The sequence below is a fragment of the Coloeus monedula genome (assembly GCF_965178545.1).
Source record: "Coloeus monedula genome assembly, chromosome: 4".
NCBI lineage: Eukaryota > Metazoa > Chordata > Aves > Passeriformes > Corvidae > Coloeus > Coloeus monedula.
The window spans coordinates 64,052,913-64,072,644 of NC_138784.1; the positions used below are offsets into that span (position 1 = coordinate 64,052,913).

The following is a 19,732-nucleotide window of genomic DNA, read 5'->3' on the forward strand; positions in this document are numbered from 1 at the left end:
CTTGTTAGCCATACTCCTGGATCCAGGACTTAGTCCCAACAAATTCCTTAATGTTGAATACAAATTAATATAGCTGGCCACATCTCGGCCGTGAGTGTTAAAAGCAGTTTGTTGTGTACTGTTAATTGCCACAGATAAGCTGAAATCAGTTCCTGACTGCAAACAGCTCTTCCCTGCTCCATTCCATGGTGGTGGAATACTTGCACTGGAGCTGAGGGAAGCAGGAGTGTGTGCATCAGGCACTTTGGTTTCAGCAAGTGTGGTTAATTTAAGAACAGAACAAGGGAGAAGCTTGCACAGTGAGTAAGGGATGAAGAAACTGTCCCTTAGTCCTTTTCTTCTGCTGGTTCCTGACTGGGTTTTTGGGGATATGCTATCACTGTGCCACACTATGAAGGGAGCAGAGAGTATAAATCTGTCTGAGTGAGACCTCAGTTCAGGGATACCTTGGACACTGGTATTCATGGACAGCACTGACCAAATACATGCTGGGGGCTGAGCTTGTGAACAGTAACCAGCATCAAGTGTGGGTGCTGGGTTCTAATTAGCATGTGGTAATAGTTAGGGCTATAAAGAGCTTTTGTTTTTCTACTCTTTAAAGGTCAAAGAAAAAAAATAGGAGGAGCTGGTAGTTAGAAAATGCAAATTTTACTGTCAGTTCTGCTGACTTTTAGGCCCAGCTCAAAGCACAGAATATTGCTTTGCTGTTGTTAAAACATGCTGATAAAGATCCTCAGTGCTTTCCATCAATTATGTTATTTCTGGGCATAAATATTCTCATCCCAGTGTCTGCAGTGAGAGCCATAGACTATACATCTCTGAGGATAGGGACTGTGTCTTTATCTGTGGGTGCTACCAATGGTAATGATAACATCTGGTACCTGGACAAAACAAGCAAATAAATGCTGCATTACTGGAATACGTCTGTAGTAGAAGGAGCAGGTTTGTTCTAATCTAAAAAAGTGTAACACTGAGATAGCTTCTCATCTAAGTAATTATCTGTGATCATATGTATAATGAACAGTAATGCACATTTAGGCCCTATTTCATTTGCATTTTGCAGACAGACAAGCAAGGGAAAGCACAGGAAGATGTATGTGTACAATAGGTACATAACATCTCAACAGCTTAAGTTGTTGTTAAAGGAAGCCCATACTTTGTAATAGATGTCAGAGCAACATAATTTTATTTCTAATTGAAGAAGCACTTTTGAACTTACTGGATTTTAATGAACATAAATCCATGTCCTTTCTTCTCCAGGCACACCCGAGAGGTCTCATTCCATCCTGCTGCAATACTCTGTCAATGGTGGCATCACTTGGCACCTGATAGATGAGTTTTACTTCACCCAGACTACAGATGTCCTCTTTATCAACGTTCCACTGCCCTATGCAGCCCAAAGCAACACAACGCGGTTCAGGCTCTGGCAACCTTACAACAATGGTAAGGAAGAGACACCTCTGGGAATCCAGGTCCATTCTTGCACAGCTCAGCATCTCTAAGAGAGAGTAGATTTTTTTGAACTGAAACATTACAGAGACTTTTAAATCGTGGGGGGTTTGTGTTTGAACTCCTTCAATTAGAATTACTGCAGGATTATGTTTACTGTTCTTATAAAGCAGTTGAATGATTTAAAGTGAAGTACCTTCACCTGATATCCCTGGATTGCGTGCAGAAAACCATCAGCTTTGGCCCTGGAGGGAGTGGGAGATCAAGCAACATCAATAAAGTTAACTTCACTCAGGTTCTTCTCATTATTTTTAATGGACCTGATTCTCACTTACACTGAGGCCCCATTAGGACGCTCCAATTATACAAAAGTGTCCCAAGTGTAAATGGGAACTGGGTCTACCTTACTCAGAATTAACTAGGCATTAAAAACCCATTTAGAAAGAGTATGTAGTGAGCAGTTAATCTTTTGATTAAATTGTAAAGGACTGGAAAACCACAAGAGGAACACAGCTCATTCCTCCTGATTACAGGAGATGTGCCAGCTGAAGGAAGCTCTCCTCTGCTCTCAGTTACTCTGAGCACATTTCCTAGCAGAAACTGACACTAACAGCTCTAAAGAATTCCAGCAACCATTTAGACGTGGCAATTCAGTAACAGTTTATTCCAGGTAGGCAAATTCTTAGCACAACCTTAACAAAAAAAACCAACCAAATTCAAATCTGGTCCTGACAATCCAGTTTCAGTTCATTCTTCTGACATGTCCTGCCAAAATCAATTATATAAACTTTTCTCTGATCAACTCAAACACTTTAAGATAAATGAAAAAATGTTACACATAATATCTGTCAATTTAATCTTTCCTCTTCAGTTTGAGAATACCAATTTTCTGATGTATACGAATACATAATCCATTGGAGAGAACGAGTTTCAGAGCTTCCATCTCTATGGAAGAACTCCTCCCAGGCAAATACAAGCTGCTGAGTACAAGGACATAGAATGAAATTGCACTTTCAGGCTGCTTGGACTCTGTAGCAGCTGCTCATTTAGATGATTCTTAATTGAATAAGACAATGACAGAATTTCAAAGTAAATGTGATTTAAATAGAAGATAATTGTTCAACAGCCATTGCTTTTCACTCTTAGTTTTGCTGTCACTTCTATAAATTTAAGGGAATAAAAGTTAATTCCATAGGGTCAAACTGCAGAGCAGTATGGGGACTATTTTCATGGGAAGTGAAAATAGTGAACCCACACTTTTAGCACCCTCTTCACATAATCTGTAAATACTGGCTGCTGTAATGCTCTCTAATAATAATAGTATTAGGTCTTAATAGGAATATTTCCATTTTCTTTGTAGGCAAGAAAGAAGAAATCTGGATTATTGATGACTTCATTATTGATGGAAATAACCTGAAGAATCCCATTATCCTTTTGGATACCTTTGACTTTGGTCCTAAAGAAGACAACTGGTTTTTCTATCCTGGTGGAAACATTGGGCTTTATTGCCCATATTCATCTAAAAGAGCTCCGTAAGATTCTCTCAGCAATGCAGTAGAGAGAAGTGACTTTGTAAACAGAGTCTAAACACTCCTTTCCTTTATTTACAGGGAAGAAGATTCAGCTATGGTATTTGTTTCAAATGAAGTTGGAGAGCACTCCATTACCACAAGGGACCTGAGTGTAAATGAAAATACTATCATACAATTTGAGGTACTTGTCCTCAGAAAGTTTTTGCCTTTTTCTTCATGTCCTTCCACGTTCTGCTCTGGCATATTTGCCTAGCTGTTCTGATTGCCAAGTAGAGACTCTAATTGATTTGACATGACTCTCCCTCATGTGAATGTGTCATGATGCTTTTAATGCACAGATAAGGGAAATTTCTGCCTCAAAGTCTTCTACTTTCTTGCCTAAATTACTACTTTGTTCATGCCTATACACTTGCACTAATAGCATTAAAGTCCATGTCCTGTGCATTGGAGAGTCACCACTGGCAGGAAAGAGGACGAGCAAAATATAATGAGGGGCCAAATGGCCACTTCACAGCCTGCTCAAGGTAAGAGTGCAGCATTTTCACAGGCTGACCAGTGGAGAGCTACAACTTCACCTGTGACAGTAGAAAATAATTTTTTTCTGCCTGCTGGCTGAATTGCACTGTGGTACTATCTCAGAGAGACAAGTTTCTGCTTTCCTTTTTCTTCTGCCCGCATCATAGATGCTCTAGATGAAGCTGGTTTTGGCTATCATGGCCTGAAGTCATCCCATCTTAAGGAGTTAACAAAAGCTCATGAATAAGGAACATATTTTTGTGTTTCTAATATAGTCAGTGGAAACAGGTACCCCAGTGACAACACAGAGTCTAAACTAAACTCTCTGATTTATCCTAGAATATAAACTCTGCATTGGCTAGGGCAGCTATAGGTAGCAGTAACCAGTTAGCCCAGTATTTTTTAGTTTAGAGAGGTCATTATATTGTCAGTAAGAAACTGGAAAAAATCTAGCATGTAAATTGCCATGCCACAGTTCCAGACTGCTTTTAACAACAATGTAGCATGTTGTGGCATTAATATGAGGTACATAATAATCAGCAAATGATACAAGTTTATAAAAATTACTAGAATGATACTAAGCGTTTTCCAAGAAAATTAGGTTTAGTTGTGTACTCATGCACACTTCAATTTGTCATGCAACTAATTCATAAATTATTGAATGTAAACCATTTTCTGTTTTAAAATATAGATTACAGCCTGTAGAACAAAAATGTTTGAGGTCACTTTAAGATATTCATAAGCTTTCAGAGCATTAGCTCATAAAATCTACATGTTTACTTCCAGATGTGGAAAGAACATTGTTTTCAGCTCACTTTTTGAGAACATTAGTGTAAATGAAGGAGTTATACATAATGCAGTAGAGTTTCTCTCCGTGTCTCAAGAGTCAAAACCTATATTGGGTCAAGCATCTATCTAAGCTTCCAGATGAGTAGACAACCCTTCTAGTCAAATGTAGGTTGATGGGACTCATGTGCACTGAAGAGTGATGAAGGAAACTCAATGTAGGATACTTTCAACATTCATGCACGTTTCCAAGTAATGTGTTTTAGAAATAAATAATTTTTTTTAAACAGAACAGCATGATAGAAAGACACTTATTTTTGCTACAAAGACATAGGAATATCAAAATATTACATAGTTCTAATACAGGCTTTATGTTTCATCAGCAATGACTTTTTATTTGTTGCACGGTAAGTACAGTACATCTTATTTTATATGAGAGTCATTCTGTGAAGGAAATAATTCTTCTTTTACAAAAGCAATTTGAAATTATAAGAACATCTACATATCAGTGTAAAAGAAAAGCAGACTAATCTGCACTGGCTGTATGCAGAAAATACATCTTAAGAGGTCTCAGGTTCTCTATTAAACATTTTGTATTTTTTCAGTAGTAGAACTAGTTTCATTTAAGTTTTCTGCCTTTTCTACTGTTCTTTTTATCAGGAATCTTGTAAGCACACCCTGAGAAGCCTGACACTGACAAACTAAGTTTTGGTGACGTTGAATCTAAATCCAATCCAGCTGTGATGCTCTAGGGCTTTGCCATTATACATGGACGAATAGGTAGTGAGTGTGAAAGCTGAACATATTGAGCTGATAAGCTTCCTTTTTTGAAATGTAACATAAAAGAGGACCATAGTGTAGCTCAGCATTAACCAAAAGTTAGTGTTTGCACTTTTTGTTTTTATATTTCTGCTTTTAAAAATGCAGATTTTTTTGATGCTGTGGTTACTTCAGTACCTGCCAGAGGACTGCAAGAGCTGGTGCATTTTCTCCAGCAATGTTAGCAGCTCTACTTTGGGATTTGACCAATTAACTTGACAGTTTTCTCTAGCTAGAAGTTGTTGGGGATTTCTTATCACATTCATGTTATCATAAGCCGTAGTGTGATATACTCATGGACAGGAGGGCAACATGCAAGAGTTCCTGTTCATGTGTGTCCTGAGTGCATCATCTCTGTTGTTAAATAAGTTCCCAAATCACCATTTTCCTGGACTAAATAAATACAGTGCCAAATGGGGGAGGCTGACTAAGGTGAAGAATGGCTGGGGGTCCCACCGCCTGCCCTGTGTCACCTTCTGTGTTTGATGCCTTGGTCCCCAGATGAATATTGGCTGCACCACAGACAGCTCCTCTGCTGACCCAGTGAAGTTGGAGTTCTCACGAGACCTGGGGGCCACCTGGCACCTGCTGCTCCCCTTGTGCTACAGCAGCAGCAGCCACCTCAGCTCCCTCTGCTCCACTGAGCATCACCCAAGCAGCACTTACTACGCAGGCACTACCCAGGGCTGGAGAAGAGAGGTCATTCACTTCGGAAAACTGCATCTCTGTGGGTAAGTATCCAGCTTCTGTTCCTGCCCAGCTGCTTGTTGCTTTGCTTTTATTTCTGTTTTTCACCCAAAATTTCATTCCAGCACAAGAGTGGTGCATAAGAATTGCAGCACTAGAGCAGACCGGAGGACCGATTTTTCTCTGCTTTTTGCCCTGAATGTTAGCTAGTGTTCAGGTGATTCCCCAAATCATATTGTGCCTAATGCTGATGTAGAATAACCACAGGCAATTTCCTATTACCTATATATTTAATTAGTGACAGTTTAATAGAAGGGAGTTGCTTGGTGAAATTAATGCAAAACTGACTGTTCGTAGAGTGCTTCGAGTATTCTTCACATAACTGCATCAGCCATTTAAATTCACTGATGATATTTTTGCGTGAAATTTGAGCTTCATTAGAAAATGCAGTAAAATGTGAGCTAGTATAAGCTTGATTCTACTTCAGTATGAGGAAATGGTCTCATTTAAATACAGTCTCAGCTATATTAGTAATATTCTAAGAAATAACTGCTTCAGTCACTAGAAACTTAGAGAAACAAATCAAATAGGATGAAAACACAGCATAGAATAAGAGTATGTGGTAGCAGGTACAGTAATATGTAACTTTTCAAAGTAAAAACACTACTGTTTACTTTTTCAGGAATAGCTATCATCTAGCATCAACTCACTTTATGTAAAAGATCACACCATTAATGATTAAACTGTAGCATGTATGAATGAAAATGAGCTGTGTAACTATGAGACTTTGTGAGTCTATGCAGCTATGGCACTGAGTACTTATGAAACTACTGCAGTCAGTGGGTCCTCCACTAAATAAATGACCCCCATGTGTGCCTCTGAAAGTATGAAAAGACCTGTCTAAGAAATAAGACTCAAGTTTGGAAAGACTGGATGTTTAATAATTTAAGAAAATGTTTAAATTTTAAACTTGAGTTTTCTGGTTTATGACAGTTAACATTTCAAGCACATAACAGGTATCCATCTCTTTCACCAGCTCACTTGTGCTTCCTGGTTTTGTGCAAAAGCATTATTTTACCCTTTACCTAACCATGCATCCCTCCAAATGAAAATTTTGACTGTGCAGTCTCCTAACTCATTTAAACCTTCCAGGATTTTGATTTAGTCCTCTGTTCCCGAGTGCTTCTATCCTGTTTTTCTACCTTCCCTCCTATTCCTTCACCAACACACCAGGCTAGGAGCCCATTGATAGCAGCCAGACAAGCCCAGCAGTGCAGAGTAGCTTATATGGGACATTCAGGGCATTAGATCCTTGGGCCAGAAGGCTGAAGGGGGGATTTCTCCACCAGAATCCACTGGAAGAACAAGAAAAATTTCCAAGCCTGTCTACTCATGTAATTCTAAAACAATCCCCCAGCCTTTTCATCCCCAAAGTGTCAAGTGGTTATATTTAACTGAGAATAAAGACTTTCGAAGTTATTTCCACTACATATGTAATTTTGGAAATGAATAGATGTTATCAACAGACTGCTGTAAGTAATGGTTAGTATTCTAGTTACATCCTGAAGGTAAGGTCCAGGGCCTGTTGAGCCAGATAAGAAACCCCAAAAGAACTTTAGCAAGACCAGTGGTTCACTCTCTGATCCAGACATGAGTCGTGCTTCACCCTCACCAGGAGCAACCCTGACAGGAGGAGCTGACACAAATCAGGAAGAAAAATCCAGCATGTGGGGCAGAGGTCTGCTCTCAAGAGGAGCCTGTAACACCTCCAGCCTCACACTTGTGTCCTTCACCTCAGGGCACACTACATGCAGGAACTCATGCCTTCTGATCAACAAATCAATATGATTACAGAGAAGCATCTTATTGTTTAAAATACCCCCATGTTCACACATCTCTCAACTTTGCCATAATACCTTACTTACACTACTTATACATACACATATCACTCAACTTAGTCATTTTCTTACTTACACTTTTTACAACTTCTACATAACACAGTACTTATGCATTCTACAACTTTTTTTCAAAGTTTTTCAGCTTCTTCTCTCCCAATTCTTTTCCAATTTAGCACAGTTTACCTTTCAGCTCTTGATGAATTCCTGATGGCTCTAACAGGTGGGGCACCTGATCCAGGAAAGCAGCATCGAGATGATGACAGCAACAAAACCCATCCAGTGATTAGCAGCCAAAGTCCAGGAAAGCCAAGCAACAAGCCAGCAAAGACCAGAGACCAAACATAAACCTATCCCACCTCTCCCCTTAAACCTTCAGACTGGAGCTTAAAAACCCTCTTGGGGCTGATGTGCTGCAGCTGAAGGTGGAAAGGCCAGGTGAAGCCAGTGAGGGTAATTCCAGCCTGATCCCACTCTGAGGGCTCTGGTAAAAATAACTAAAGATGGTTTGTCTGAGGCACACTATCAAGGTTCAAATACTTTACAACAGCTACAGTCGATGATTTTGACTTCCAGCAGAACTCTGGTTCTTGGGCGTCTTTCTCATAACACTTAGTAATGTCCCCACTCACTAATTTTCAGTTGTCACCTAAATCCCCTTATAAATATTTCTTTTTAGAAAATCAAGGAAAAAAATTTGTCAGCTACAATTACCTGTGGAATTGATTCACCTGCTGAATTTAGATATCTTTAACAAGACACATTAAACATGCAAGGCAATTAAGTGCTTTTCCCTTCTCAATCTTCTCATTTCCTTCCTCCCTTAAAACATTTTGTCAACTGGGAATAAAATTAGTCTCTCAAGTGTTTTCCTCATTTCAATTCGTTTTCCCTCCTTCCCCAGTTGTTCCTTTCCATATGCAGCATTGATGCAAGTAGCACTTAGGAGATGAATTAAAAATGACAGGACAGCACCCAAAGGAGAATATAGTTTAAATTAACAACTTGCAATATCAGCCTGGTTTAAGATTAAGCTGCCCAAAAGCAAGCTGGACACCTGGTGACATGACAGATCATGTTTTCTTTCTGTGTAATTGAGGGTGAGATTCCACCCCTACCAGGTGGTCTCTCTGGGGGCAGGATGGAAGCATGAAGTAGGATCTCACTCTCCAGGAGAGGGTGAAAGTGGCCTGGTCTGACCCACTGTACCCCAAAGCAGAAGGGAATCCACCAGACTATGGCCATTCATCTTCTTCATGAATGATAGAGATAAGAGCAGCTGGATTTTAAATCTTGAAAAATTATGTCTGTCACTTGGTTTTGGGATTACAACTAATGAATAATGTTATTTTTATTTCTGTCAGTACTTGGGTTGAATGTCAACATAAAGATGCATGAGGTACTGAAGGAATTAGATCTAGCAGTCAGTTTCTAGAATTAATCTATTTATCAAGCCAGTTCCCACAGAAAGAATAATACATACGTGTATATAATGGTATATGTATGGAATACAAAAAAGATGGAACTACTATTTAAAATAGGTACTTTTTATGCCATTTTCAGGTTGGCGAGGTTCCGGTGGTACCAAGGATTTTACCCTGCTGGATCCCAGCCTGTGACTTGGGCCATTGACAATGTGTACATTGGCCCCCAGTGCGAGGAGATGTGCAATGGGCACGGCAGCTGTGTCAATGGCACCAAGTGCATCTGCGACCCCGGCTACTCCGGGCCAACCTGCAAAATAAGCACCAAGAACTCTGACTTCCTTAAGGATGACTTTGAAGGTATCTCTTCTGGGAGGGGGATCTGAATACTGCCTGTCCATCTTAGTGGAACCTAGGGTTCAAGGGGTTAAACAGCAAAGCCTTCCTCACCCCTGCATGCTCCTGATTAGAATTTACACCTGGGGGGTATTCCCATGAACCAAGTAATTCAGATGCCATCTGCAAGCATGGTTTGTGAATGTCTGATGCACTGTTAATGCTGGAATACAAAATCTTCATTGAAACAGAACTCCCTGAAACTCTACAGGTAGAAAATAATTTTAGAAGAAAACTGTTTTGATGGTAGTTTGACTTTAGCAGAGACAGAGCATTTGCACATGAGGCAAATAGTGGAGTGTTGTTTCTCACTACTAGTGAAATCTGACTGATCTTACTACAGCAATCACAGTTTCAGAGCAGACCATGTGTCTCAGCAGTGGGAGCCAGTGCTCAGCAGCCTGAGCAGACCCCAAGAGAGGGAAGGCAGGAGGGAACTGAAAGCCTCACGCATGCCTGGGCACACAGAGCATCCACGCACACAACTCGAAAACCCCCTTGAGGCTTCCCCCGCTAGCAAGCACGGCAAGAGGAGCATGTTTTGCATAAAGCAGCACCTGTGAACCAAACTCATCCCTTTATAGGTGTTGCTGTTCATTTTCAATTTTGCCAGCCCTTGTTTGCATGCTACCACATGATACCCAAGGTTTCTTTAAAGACCTGAGTATGTTGTTGTTATCTTAAGATAAATGAAGTGAAGTGGAAAACCTGGTGAAAAACTGGAAACTAAGATCCCAGATTTCCTACTTCTGGGTTTATTTTGTTTATTTTGTTTTGATTTGCGTCAGCTTTCTAGAATACATGGTATTGGAAACACTGAATATTTCTCAGTCAGCGTGTGATTTTTAATTTATCTCTCTTCCTCTGGAAGTAGCACTTTTGCAGCAGGAGCACTTCAGAGTAAATCATAAATATGTATTCCCTGTGTATTCAGGTCAGCTGGAGTCGGATAGATTCCTCCTTGTGAGTGGTGGAAAGCCGTCAAGGAAATGTGGTATCATGTCTGGAGGAAACAACCTTTTCTTTAATGAAGAAGGTTTACGTATGCTGATGACTCGAGACCTAGATTTGTCACAAGCCAGGTAACACCCTTTTCAAAAGTTCTTTCAGGATTTCATTGAGGAAATAGCATACTGAAGAATAATGCATATGTGATACTTCTCTAGTAAATCAAGCTGACTTACTCTGTGGTCCTCACACTAGCAAATGCTCCATTTTAACCACTGTTACCATGTTAAATTAAATTTAAATTGAACTTTAATAGCATTAGCCATTTAAATGTTGGTTTTTTCCTCGAATAAGAACTCTGGGAATTGATGCCACACCTTCAGTAGTTCATGCAATTTTTTGTTTCTAAATCCATCACATGAGAAATTCTCTGCTTCTCTTACAGTCTGGTGTATTATGAGCCACTGCTGAAACAGGAGTATCTGCTGAAAGTATAATTCTTACATTTGTCATCTCATAATTCTTTCATTTCTGAAGCTTGTTTTTTTCTTATTGTGCACATTTGTTTCCAATAATTCACTGAGAAATTCCCATCAAGCTGTCACCAGCTATTGAAAACCAAATATTTTAGTGTAGTTACAGTTTATGTTGTATCTTTACAGCCTGCAGAGGAGATATGTGATGAGTGAGACATGCTAAGCAAGCCATATTAAAAAAATTTAGACTAATATGAATTAAACTCCATCCCAGTTGTGAGCATGCTAACAAATAGGCATTGTTTTCTAGTTTATTCTGTGCCTTAGCTGATATTCTTATATTATTACTTTGGAAAGACTGCATTTTCTCCAGGACTTTTTTTCACTGATCTCTAAATAACCTACTCCTCTCTAATGTGCTGTGGGAAACATTTTAACAGGAATTTTATCTACTTCTTACCTGTCAGCATTGGTATTGAAGCTTTAAATAATGGTTTAATTGTAAAGACTCATGGTCAGTAAAAATGCCCAATATCTAATCATTGTAGCTTTTAGATCAGCACTTAGCTAAACGTCAGTGATGTGTAATCTTAAGGATCCCTGTAATTTGTAAGATTCCTCACAGAAAACATTTTTCAGATAACTTTTTTTTTGTTTTTTGATTAAAACAAACCCCAGTTCTTAGCACTAATTTGATTACTAGACCACTCTGAAACTAAAAGATTGTTTAAGAAAAGATACAAAAGATCTTGTAAGTTGCTCCATTAGACTAAATGATGTTTTTCTTGTTGCTCATGTTCAAAGAACCATCATTTATCTCTTCTTCATGGCTGTTTGTAGCTGGATTTGCATATATTGACCTCAAGGTGTTATATGGAGATAAATTACTTCTGTCTTAGGAAAACAAAGCTGAACATTCAATTTCTTGTATATATACTTATGAAAAATAACAGTTATCAACAAATAACTGTATGTTCTTTTCTGAACAGCAAGGCACACTGCAGTGGCATTGCTGGGAGCTGCTCTTTAGCAACCTAAAGTAATTGCAGTGGGATTTTCTTCATCTCCAGACTGACTCTATCAGCCATCTGCAAAGCACAGCAGATCTGTCTGTGACACAGATGTGCCAAGTTCTGCACAGGACTTGGGGACAAGTTTCAGTTTATGCCAGGAGTGATGAGAACAAGTATCTTTTAAGGGTGCTAGACTCAGTAGTCACATTCCCTTTTCCTTATGGGGAGATCCCCTGAAGAACACAGGCATGCAGTGGTGTCTGTCAGTGCTGCAAGCCACACTCAGCACTTAGGGATTGAAATCAAGTGGACTCTGCAATCCACTGTCCACTGCCATCACATCTATATGCTAAAGAATTTAACATAAGGGACAGTATATCGCCCTGATGGTGATACTGGTGGCTGAAACTGCACCACATGAAATGTCAGTAGGGACAGAATATTTTAGGTATCACAGCCGATCAAATCCCTTTCAATTCTGAATTACTAGAAGAATATCCACACATTTGAGTGTTACTAGATTTACAAAAAACACTTTGCTTTTCCATTTCCATTTTTCAAAGCTTTTGCAAAATATCTTTGGGATAAGAAGAGAGATATTTAAAATTATTTTTTTATCTGCTAGACATTGTTACCTATATTCAAGTCGGTTATTACTACATTAGTAAAATCTGAGATGCAAGAATAGCAATGCACAGAAATCAGATGCAACAGAGACAAGGTCACCTGGGTTTATTTCCTTTGAATTATGTGGCAAATGTTGGAGTAAATCTGAGGAGGCAGAAAGACTTGCCAGCAGTGAAGCAAATCCATTACATTTGATATGTTGATCCATGAGGGTACCCAGTGCTCCTTTACAGCACAAGCAATATGTTATGTCTGGGACATGGAGGTGCATATAATCTATAGCAAAATCAGTTATATATAGTAGCAAGAGAAACTGTGAGTCACAGTCAGGACTAGAATTAATTGAATTGTAGGTCTGGTGTTTTATTGGAGCTTTGTCTGCCCAGCACCTCTGTGGTGCACTCCCATCAGATCTACCTGCAGATCAAACCAGAACAAGATTTTTGATGTCAAACTTCTTTTGCACCATTTCATTTAACCACGAGCCAGGCAGCACTAATGCAATAATAATTAGAACAGAAAATACTCTAAAGCTGTGCAAAAGCGGTGCAAACCTGAATTAATACTTGTAATATTCCTGCAAGTCCAATAAGTAAATATCATTACAGCACGGTTCCCTCCACTCCAAGTGCACAGTGGAGCTATTTATGAGCATCGGCTGACGGGAAGGATTTCGCAGTTTGATACAAGTCTATTGTGCAGCTTTGGAGAAGCCAATTAACTGGGGGATGAAAGGCTGCTGTCCCTGGGTGGCTTGGGCTGGCTTCAGGGAAGCCGGCACATTTAAATGGTGTAATTTAGACAAATTTCCCAGGCTGACAAAATGGACAAAATGATCCCTGAAAGTGAAATGTGCTTTGTTCTCCTGTCCAGATTTTCTCTGGTTTATGCCAATGGAAAACTGGGATGCTTATTTTGAATTTAAGCATTTCAGCAAATTCATAGCAAATTATGATCTACTTAGAGCACAGTTGCTTTTCTGCCACTAAAATCTGTACTCATGGGATACAGGGATAAAAATTTCACCCAGGATTATGTTTCTGATACTTGCAACACCATCTGCTATGCAGACAAAAGCTGAAAACATAAATGACCAGCTTTGTTCAGCCTCTTATGCCTGGCAAACTACCACACAGGCAAAATGAATTTTTGTCATACCACCTGTCTGTCTAGTTATATTCTGGAAGCTTTGGAAAGGAAATCATAAGATCTCCTAAAGTGGACTTTTACAGCTAGAAATCACAGTGCTAGTCAATAGACAAACTCCAAGTCTCTCTGGTTCATTGTGTAGGATGTTGTAGAAAATAAATCTTTCCAGTAAATGCTCCCCCTGTTAGATTTGTGCAGTTCTTCATGAGACTGGGATGTGGCAAGGGAGTACCTGACCCCAGGAGCCAGCCTGTGCTGCTGCAGTATTCACTCAACGGGGGCCTCTCATGGAGCCTTCTCCAGGAGTTCCTCTTCAGTAACTCCAGCAATGTGGGACGATACATTGCCCTGGAAATTCCCTTGAAGGCCCGTTCGAGCTCCACTCGGCTTCGCTGGTGGCAACCATCCGAGAACGGGCATTTCTACAGTCCCTGGGTGATCGACCAGGTGAGGAAACCTTGAGGGAGTTGCTTCTTTTAACACAATCTTAGACTGGATTCAGTATTAATGTCTCCCTTTTTTTGGCATGTACCATTTCACTGAGACAAGCAAAAATGCTTTGTAAAAAAATATTTAGAGCACAATTACTGTTTGCTGAACTCATGGTTTTAATTTCCACGTGGGGCACTGATTGCCCATTTTGAATCTAGGAAAGTCTTTTCCACATGTGTAGAGCCTCAGGTTCACATTGCAGGAGGCCTTACCATGCAAAATGCAAGTCTGATTTTAAACTTTAATATATACATACTTTAATATGTATCCAGATATGGAATTGGCTTGGTAGAATGTAATAGAAAAAAAAATTATAGAAAAATACCAATCTGTATGAAAATAAAGTTTCCTATTTAGGATTTGCTTCTATAAAGATTATTATATTACTTTGTATGACTTGGTATAAATCACAAATGATTTATTTCTAAAATGATTGTGCTCTAAGTAGTGTCATTGGGTTGTCCAAGTACAGTTTGCTTTAATATTTATTTTTTTAAAAGAAGTTAGTTCAGACTGTTAGGCGAAACCCAGCCCCTTTAATGTTGTGGTTACAAAATTTTACTTCCCATCCCTCCTTTTAAAAATGAAAAAATACTCATTGTTTCTACATCTTCATTGAATGTAGTTATATTAGTTCAGAACAATCAGAAACTGAATTCAGAATAACAAATGAAAAATAATTCTACCTTGCTTGCTGTTGAATAGTAAAACGATGTTTTATAGTCAATGACAAAACAGAGACTATTTCCCCACTTCCATCAGCAGGTGCAATCTGACAGTAGTGCACCAGATTACAGAAGAGCAGAACAATCACTAGGAAAGTGCAATCATTTTGTTTCTACAAATGCTTATTTTTGTGACCAGTTTTACTTCATCAAGGATGGAGGTCACCTCCCTGAATTTTAGATTTTTGCAGCTGAGCCAATCTCTTTCCTTTACAGGAAAGAGATACTCCCCTTTCTCTTCTAAGAGACTAAGCTCTTTACTAAGTAAATTTTTCCATTTTGGACCAGCAGAATAAATACATATAGACTGGTACATCTCCTCCTCCCTCAGGTTGCTATGTCACATATATGTTTGTGAGGACTTCTAGACATCTTTTCTTTTCAATAGCAATTTCTTTCCTAATGTTTCAGATTCTTATTGGAGGAAATGTCTCTGGCAATACAGTATTGGAAGATGATTTCACCACACTGGATAGTAGGAAGTGGCTGCTCCACCCTGGTGGAACAAAGATGCCAGTCTGTGGCTCTACTGGGGATGCTCTGGTGTTCATTGAGAAAGCCAGCACCCGCTATGTTGTCACCACTGACATTGTTGTCAATGAAGACTCTTTCTTGCAAATAGATTTTGCAGCATCCTGCTCTGTCACAGACTCCTGTTATGGTAATAACTTCTTAGTAATTCCTGCCATTCCTCTTCCTGCCATTCCTCTTCCTCTACTGCAGAGGAAAATTCACTTGTTTTCTGGTTACATTATTCATCATAACAAGAACTGAGAAACAAAAGAAAGCTGCATGTTTCTGTTAGAAATTGTAACATCAGCGTTTTTATTCCAGGTGTCTGAAGCCTAAGATAAACTGAAGTGTATTATTCCCTTCGAGCACCTAAGTTGCAGTTCAATCCATTTAAGAAAAAGACTAACAGCTGCCTTACTCAAATCCATTTAGTAGATAGCATCCATTTAGTAGACTGCTTGGGGTAGTGGTGTAATAATAAGCAGCTGGGTGTTCCCAGCATATGTTTTTTGCTTTGTGGTTTTGCATTTTCAGTGTAGTCTTAGTTCTGATCTCACTTGTACCCATATATCTAAGAAATCATCTATACCAACATACATGTGACACATGCTAAGACAGCATCAACTGAAAAAATTTATATTGTCCATATGAAATAATAAATATGTCTAGATCTATAGGTATCCATGAATGAATGTGAGCATAGATATATGCACGTGTATATATATATATATATATATGTTATGTACACACAACAATGCAATTTTTAATTACCTAGCTTCCTTTTTTCCATATGTCTATTGAGTGCAGAGCCAGCTTTTATATGTGTATATACATACAGATAGACAAATAAATAAAAACGTGTTTTGTACTCAATATACATTGCATGGACATTAAGAACTGGTTAATTGGTTCATTATGGGAATTCTAAGGTATGCAAGAAATAGGTCTTTCTAAAAAACAAGCTTTTGAATGCTTGTTTTACACATCCTCTTAGGGTAGGGTTTTGAGGTATAGATATATTTAATGAGGATGAGAATACAATACATTGCATCACGTGGTATGTGTTAATATACTGGGTTGCTGACAATTCCTCTACAATTCTGTATAAAATGGAAAAAGATTTTACATGAAGTCCCACATTTAGCTTCTCTGATATTGCTAGTCTGAAGCTACTCACATGCTTAACAATTTTTCTTTCTTTCGGTATTAAAAAGACTGCGGCATCCTGAGATCATCTCTGCTAAGTTTAGAATTGTTTTGGCAACTGAGTTATATACCAGCAAAGAAACAGTTCCTTATTTTGTTGGGGGGGGGCTTGTTTGTTTGTTTCTTTGTCTACTACCCTTATCATTATCTTAACTTCATATTAAATTAGGCAGGACGCTATCGAATCATGGTTCTAGTCATGATGAGCCAAACATTTCTTTTGGTGAGGGAAATTTAACACTAAAAACTCACTTACCCTTGTTTGTACCTACTTGTCCTTGTATTTCTATAGCACTGTCTTCTGTGCTGAAACATCAAGTAGGACTGATTGGGTGATTAAGGGTCATTTCCTGTGCATGAGGGTAGAAGAAATGGGTCTGCAGTAATCAAAAAAAGATCACACATTTATCACCCCTGTAACTGCAACCACGCTTCATGTTTTACACAGACAGCTCAGCCAGAATGCAGCTGGAACACTTACTTCAAGTTAGAGTTCTGCACCTATTATTATTTACTTTTTCATGGCTGCATGAAAGTTTGACTTGAAGTATTTAGGGAGCTTGACTAACCTTTAATTTTCATAATAAAAGTTTATAAGCCATAAACATCAAAACAATGAAATTGCTGATTTTTGCTGAGAAATGAATACATTAGTTTAATGTGGATAGACTGTGTTTGAATGGAAACAAGCTCACTGACTAACAAACTCAAATTAAAATTGTGCTGGGTAATGAAACGAGCTGGTCTGCAGGAGGGGTGGAAGGCTGACTAAGCCATCTTGTGACAGAGCCAAAAGTGAATTTGGGTGTTGCTCTGCTTTACCCAGCAATCACATCCAGCTGAATTTCACCCTTCAAGCCTGAAAACCAAAAAATTTGTCATGTTTGGTCATGGTGCTGTCACATCACTTTCTTGCATGCTGCAGCTACAGAAGTTGTCTTGACTTAATCTTGGCAACTTAACACTGGCTCTGTCTTTTCATCTGTGGTCTCTTGAGTTAGGTGGTGGATGCAGAGATGTACTGCAGACTCCTCCTGAGCTCTACCTGCTCAGCAGTATGTAACACATCCTCCAGCACTGCCACCAAAGGAGGTAGCTTTGTGCTTCTGACACAAGGGTTTGAAAAGTTCTGAGTGGTTATTTTGTCCACTTGTTTAGACTTGTGATACCGTCGGGGGCTTGCGCTTTATTATAGGTCTATGGATAGGCCTCTCTAAATTAAGTAACTAACCATCTTTCCACCCTTAGCTATTGAACTGGAATATTCAGTGGACCTTGGGCTGACCTGGCACCCAATTTTGAGGGACTGTCTTCCCACTAATGTGGAATGCAACAAGTACCATCTTCAGAGGATTCTCATTTCAGACACTTTCAACAAGTGGACTCGGGTTACTTTGCCTCTGCCTCCCTATACTAGGTAACTCCCTCTGGTTTTCTGCAGAATAAATCTAAAAGCATAACTAGGTATTTAGAACATCATGATACATTATAGAGTTAAAGCAATTGTACCTTGTCTTTTTTGTTTTGTCCATGTATATAGCAACAAATAAATGTAAGTAAATGAAGGTCTATCCTATAAAAATTGAAACACAGGTAGCAAGGGCATCAGGCTCTCAGCCCTATTTGACTCCACAACTTTTCTCCTCCTGCTGAGCCCAATCTCCTCACACAGACATAGGCTGAGCTAACTGCTGGCTCAGAAGTAGCAAAGCACAGGAAAAGCCTTGAGACAGTTGTCATGAAAGATGCTACCTAAGGCACACACAAGTTTGGAAACACAGACCTTTATTTTTAGCAACTGTACTGAAAGCACCTATACAGTTGCTACATGTTTTGACATTAGTAGTGGAAAAGTCCGTGTTCTATTATAATCATTTGGGGCATCTGGACTCTTCCCTATCTTCCGTGCTGTTACATCAAGCAATAGCACTTTTTTTAGGAGTTGTTCCCAGGATTAATTTTCTGTGCTTCCTCTTTTGTGCAGCTTTGCTATGTATTCTCTGTAAAAATCCATTACCCCAACAGTTCTTGTATAAAGACTGCAAATTTGTGTTCAGAATAGTCTTTCTGGGGTTGAATGGGATAAATCACAGCTGGGATCGATGTTCCAATCCAATTGAATTTGGACCTGAAAGGAAGCTGCCACCTGAGATAAATTCAGGTTTATAAATAACTGTGATTTTAAGACTGAAGAGTTTTTTGAGCAGTATATGTCACAAGAAGTCTGATGCCCTACCGAGGTGAAAATTTCACTTCTGTCCAATCCCATAATTGTAATTTTTGGCTCAAGTAGTACCATTTCCCAAAATTATTAAGATAGGCATTCCATGAGAGAGGTTATTACAACCTTATCTCATAAGCAAGAGACGTTAAGCTTTAGGATAAGAACAGTGCAGCTAATAGGCCTTTTAGTCTAGATGCAATATCATTCTTATGCTGCTTTATTATTTCAAGCTGAGTAATAGTGGGTGTGTGTCTCCAATTGTTTGTGCCTGTATGTTTTAGGCACATGCAGGCCTCATGCAGGCACATGTAGTCAATAACTTGGCCTGGTGCTCACCACTCATGTCTGTGTAGCCTGTTAAGGCTTCTGCACTCCAGAGCACTACCTCACCTCTGGCCTCTAGACGGCAATGAACACTTAGTTTTAACTTAGAGCCGATTTTAAAATGCAAATGTGAATACAAAGCTTCAGAGCATCAACTCTGTAACTTGTTAGTGAAGTGCCCAGCCAAACCAGGCAGTGTAAGGTACAGGTGCTTGTCTTTATTTTGAAAGGACCTCCTCACAATTTCTACATTTCTTTTTAAAATGCTGTTTGGTGAGCAGCTGAGCTGAGCTCAGAGCAGTAGATTTCTTTCTGGATAAACATGTTATTTATTCACCTCATGCAGCATTTTCATTAAAAAATAATTAATGGGATAATAATGACCTTATCATATGAGGTCCATTTTTACATTAAATGGTTTTCGGGGGTTTTGGTGTTTATAGTAATTGTGATTTCTCTATGAGTTTCAAAAGAAAACAGACTACGAAAAGTTCAATGCTGCCATCTAGTGCTGTAGAGTCAAAAAGGGAT

At 39.1% G+C, this 19,732-nt stretch overlaps 1 protein-coding gene across 1 annotated transcript in view; it reads left to right on the forward strand.

Moving 5' to 3' along the window:
• Positions 1-19,732, forward strand: part of RELN (reelin) — a gene marked incomplete at its 5' end in the record, with an annotated part of 273,918 nt that overhangs the window by 227,445 nt on the left and 26,741 nt on the right. Inside the window, 9 exons of the mRNA XM_082280292.1 lie at positions 1,261-1,443; positions 2,810-2,981; positions 3,060-3,162; positions 5,604-5,833; positions 9,248-9,468; positions 10,439-10,586; positions 13,906-14,164; positions 15,346-15,595; positions 17,902-18,070. Of these exons, the coding sequence (XP_082136418.1) occupies positions 1,261-1,443; positions 2,810-2,981; positions 3,060-3,162; positions 5,604-5,833; positions 9,248-9,468; positions 10,439-10,586; positions 13,906-14,164; positions 15,346-15,595; positions 17,902-18,070 (1,735 nt within the window). The remainder of the gene's footprint in view (positions 1-1,260; positions 1,444-2,809; positions 2,982-3,059; positions 3,163-5,603; positions 5,834-9,247; positions 9,469-10,438; positions 10,587-13,905; positions 14,165-15,345; positions 15,596-17,901; positions 18,071-19,732) is intronic.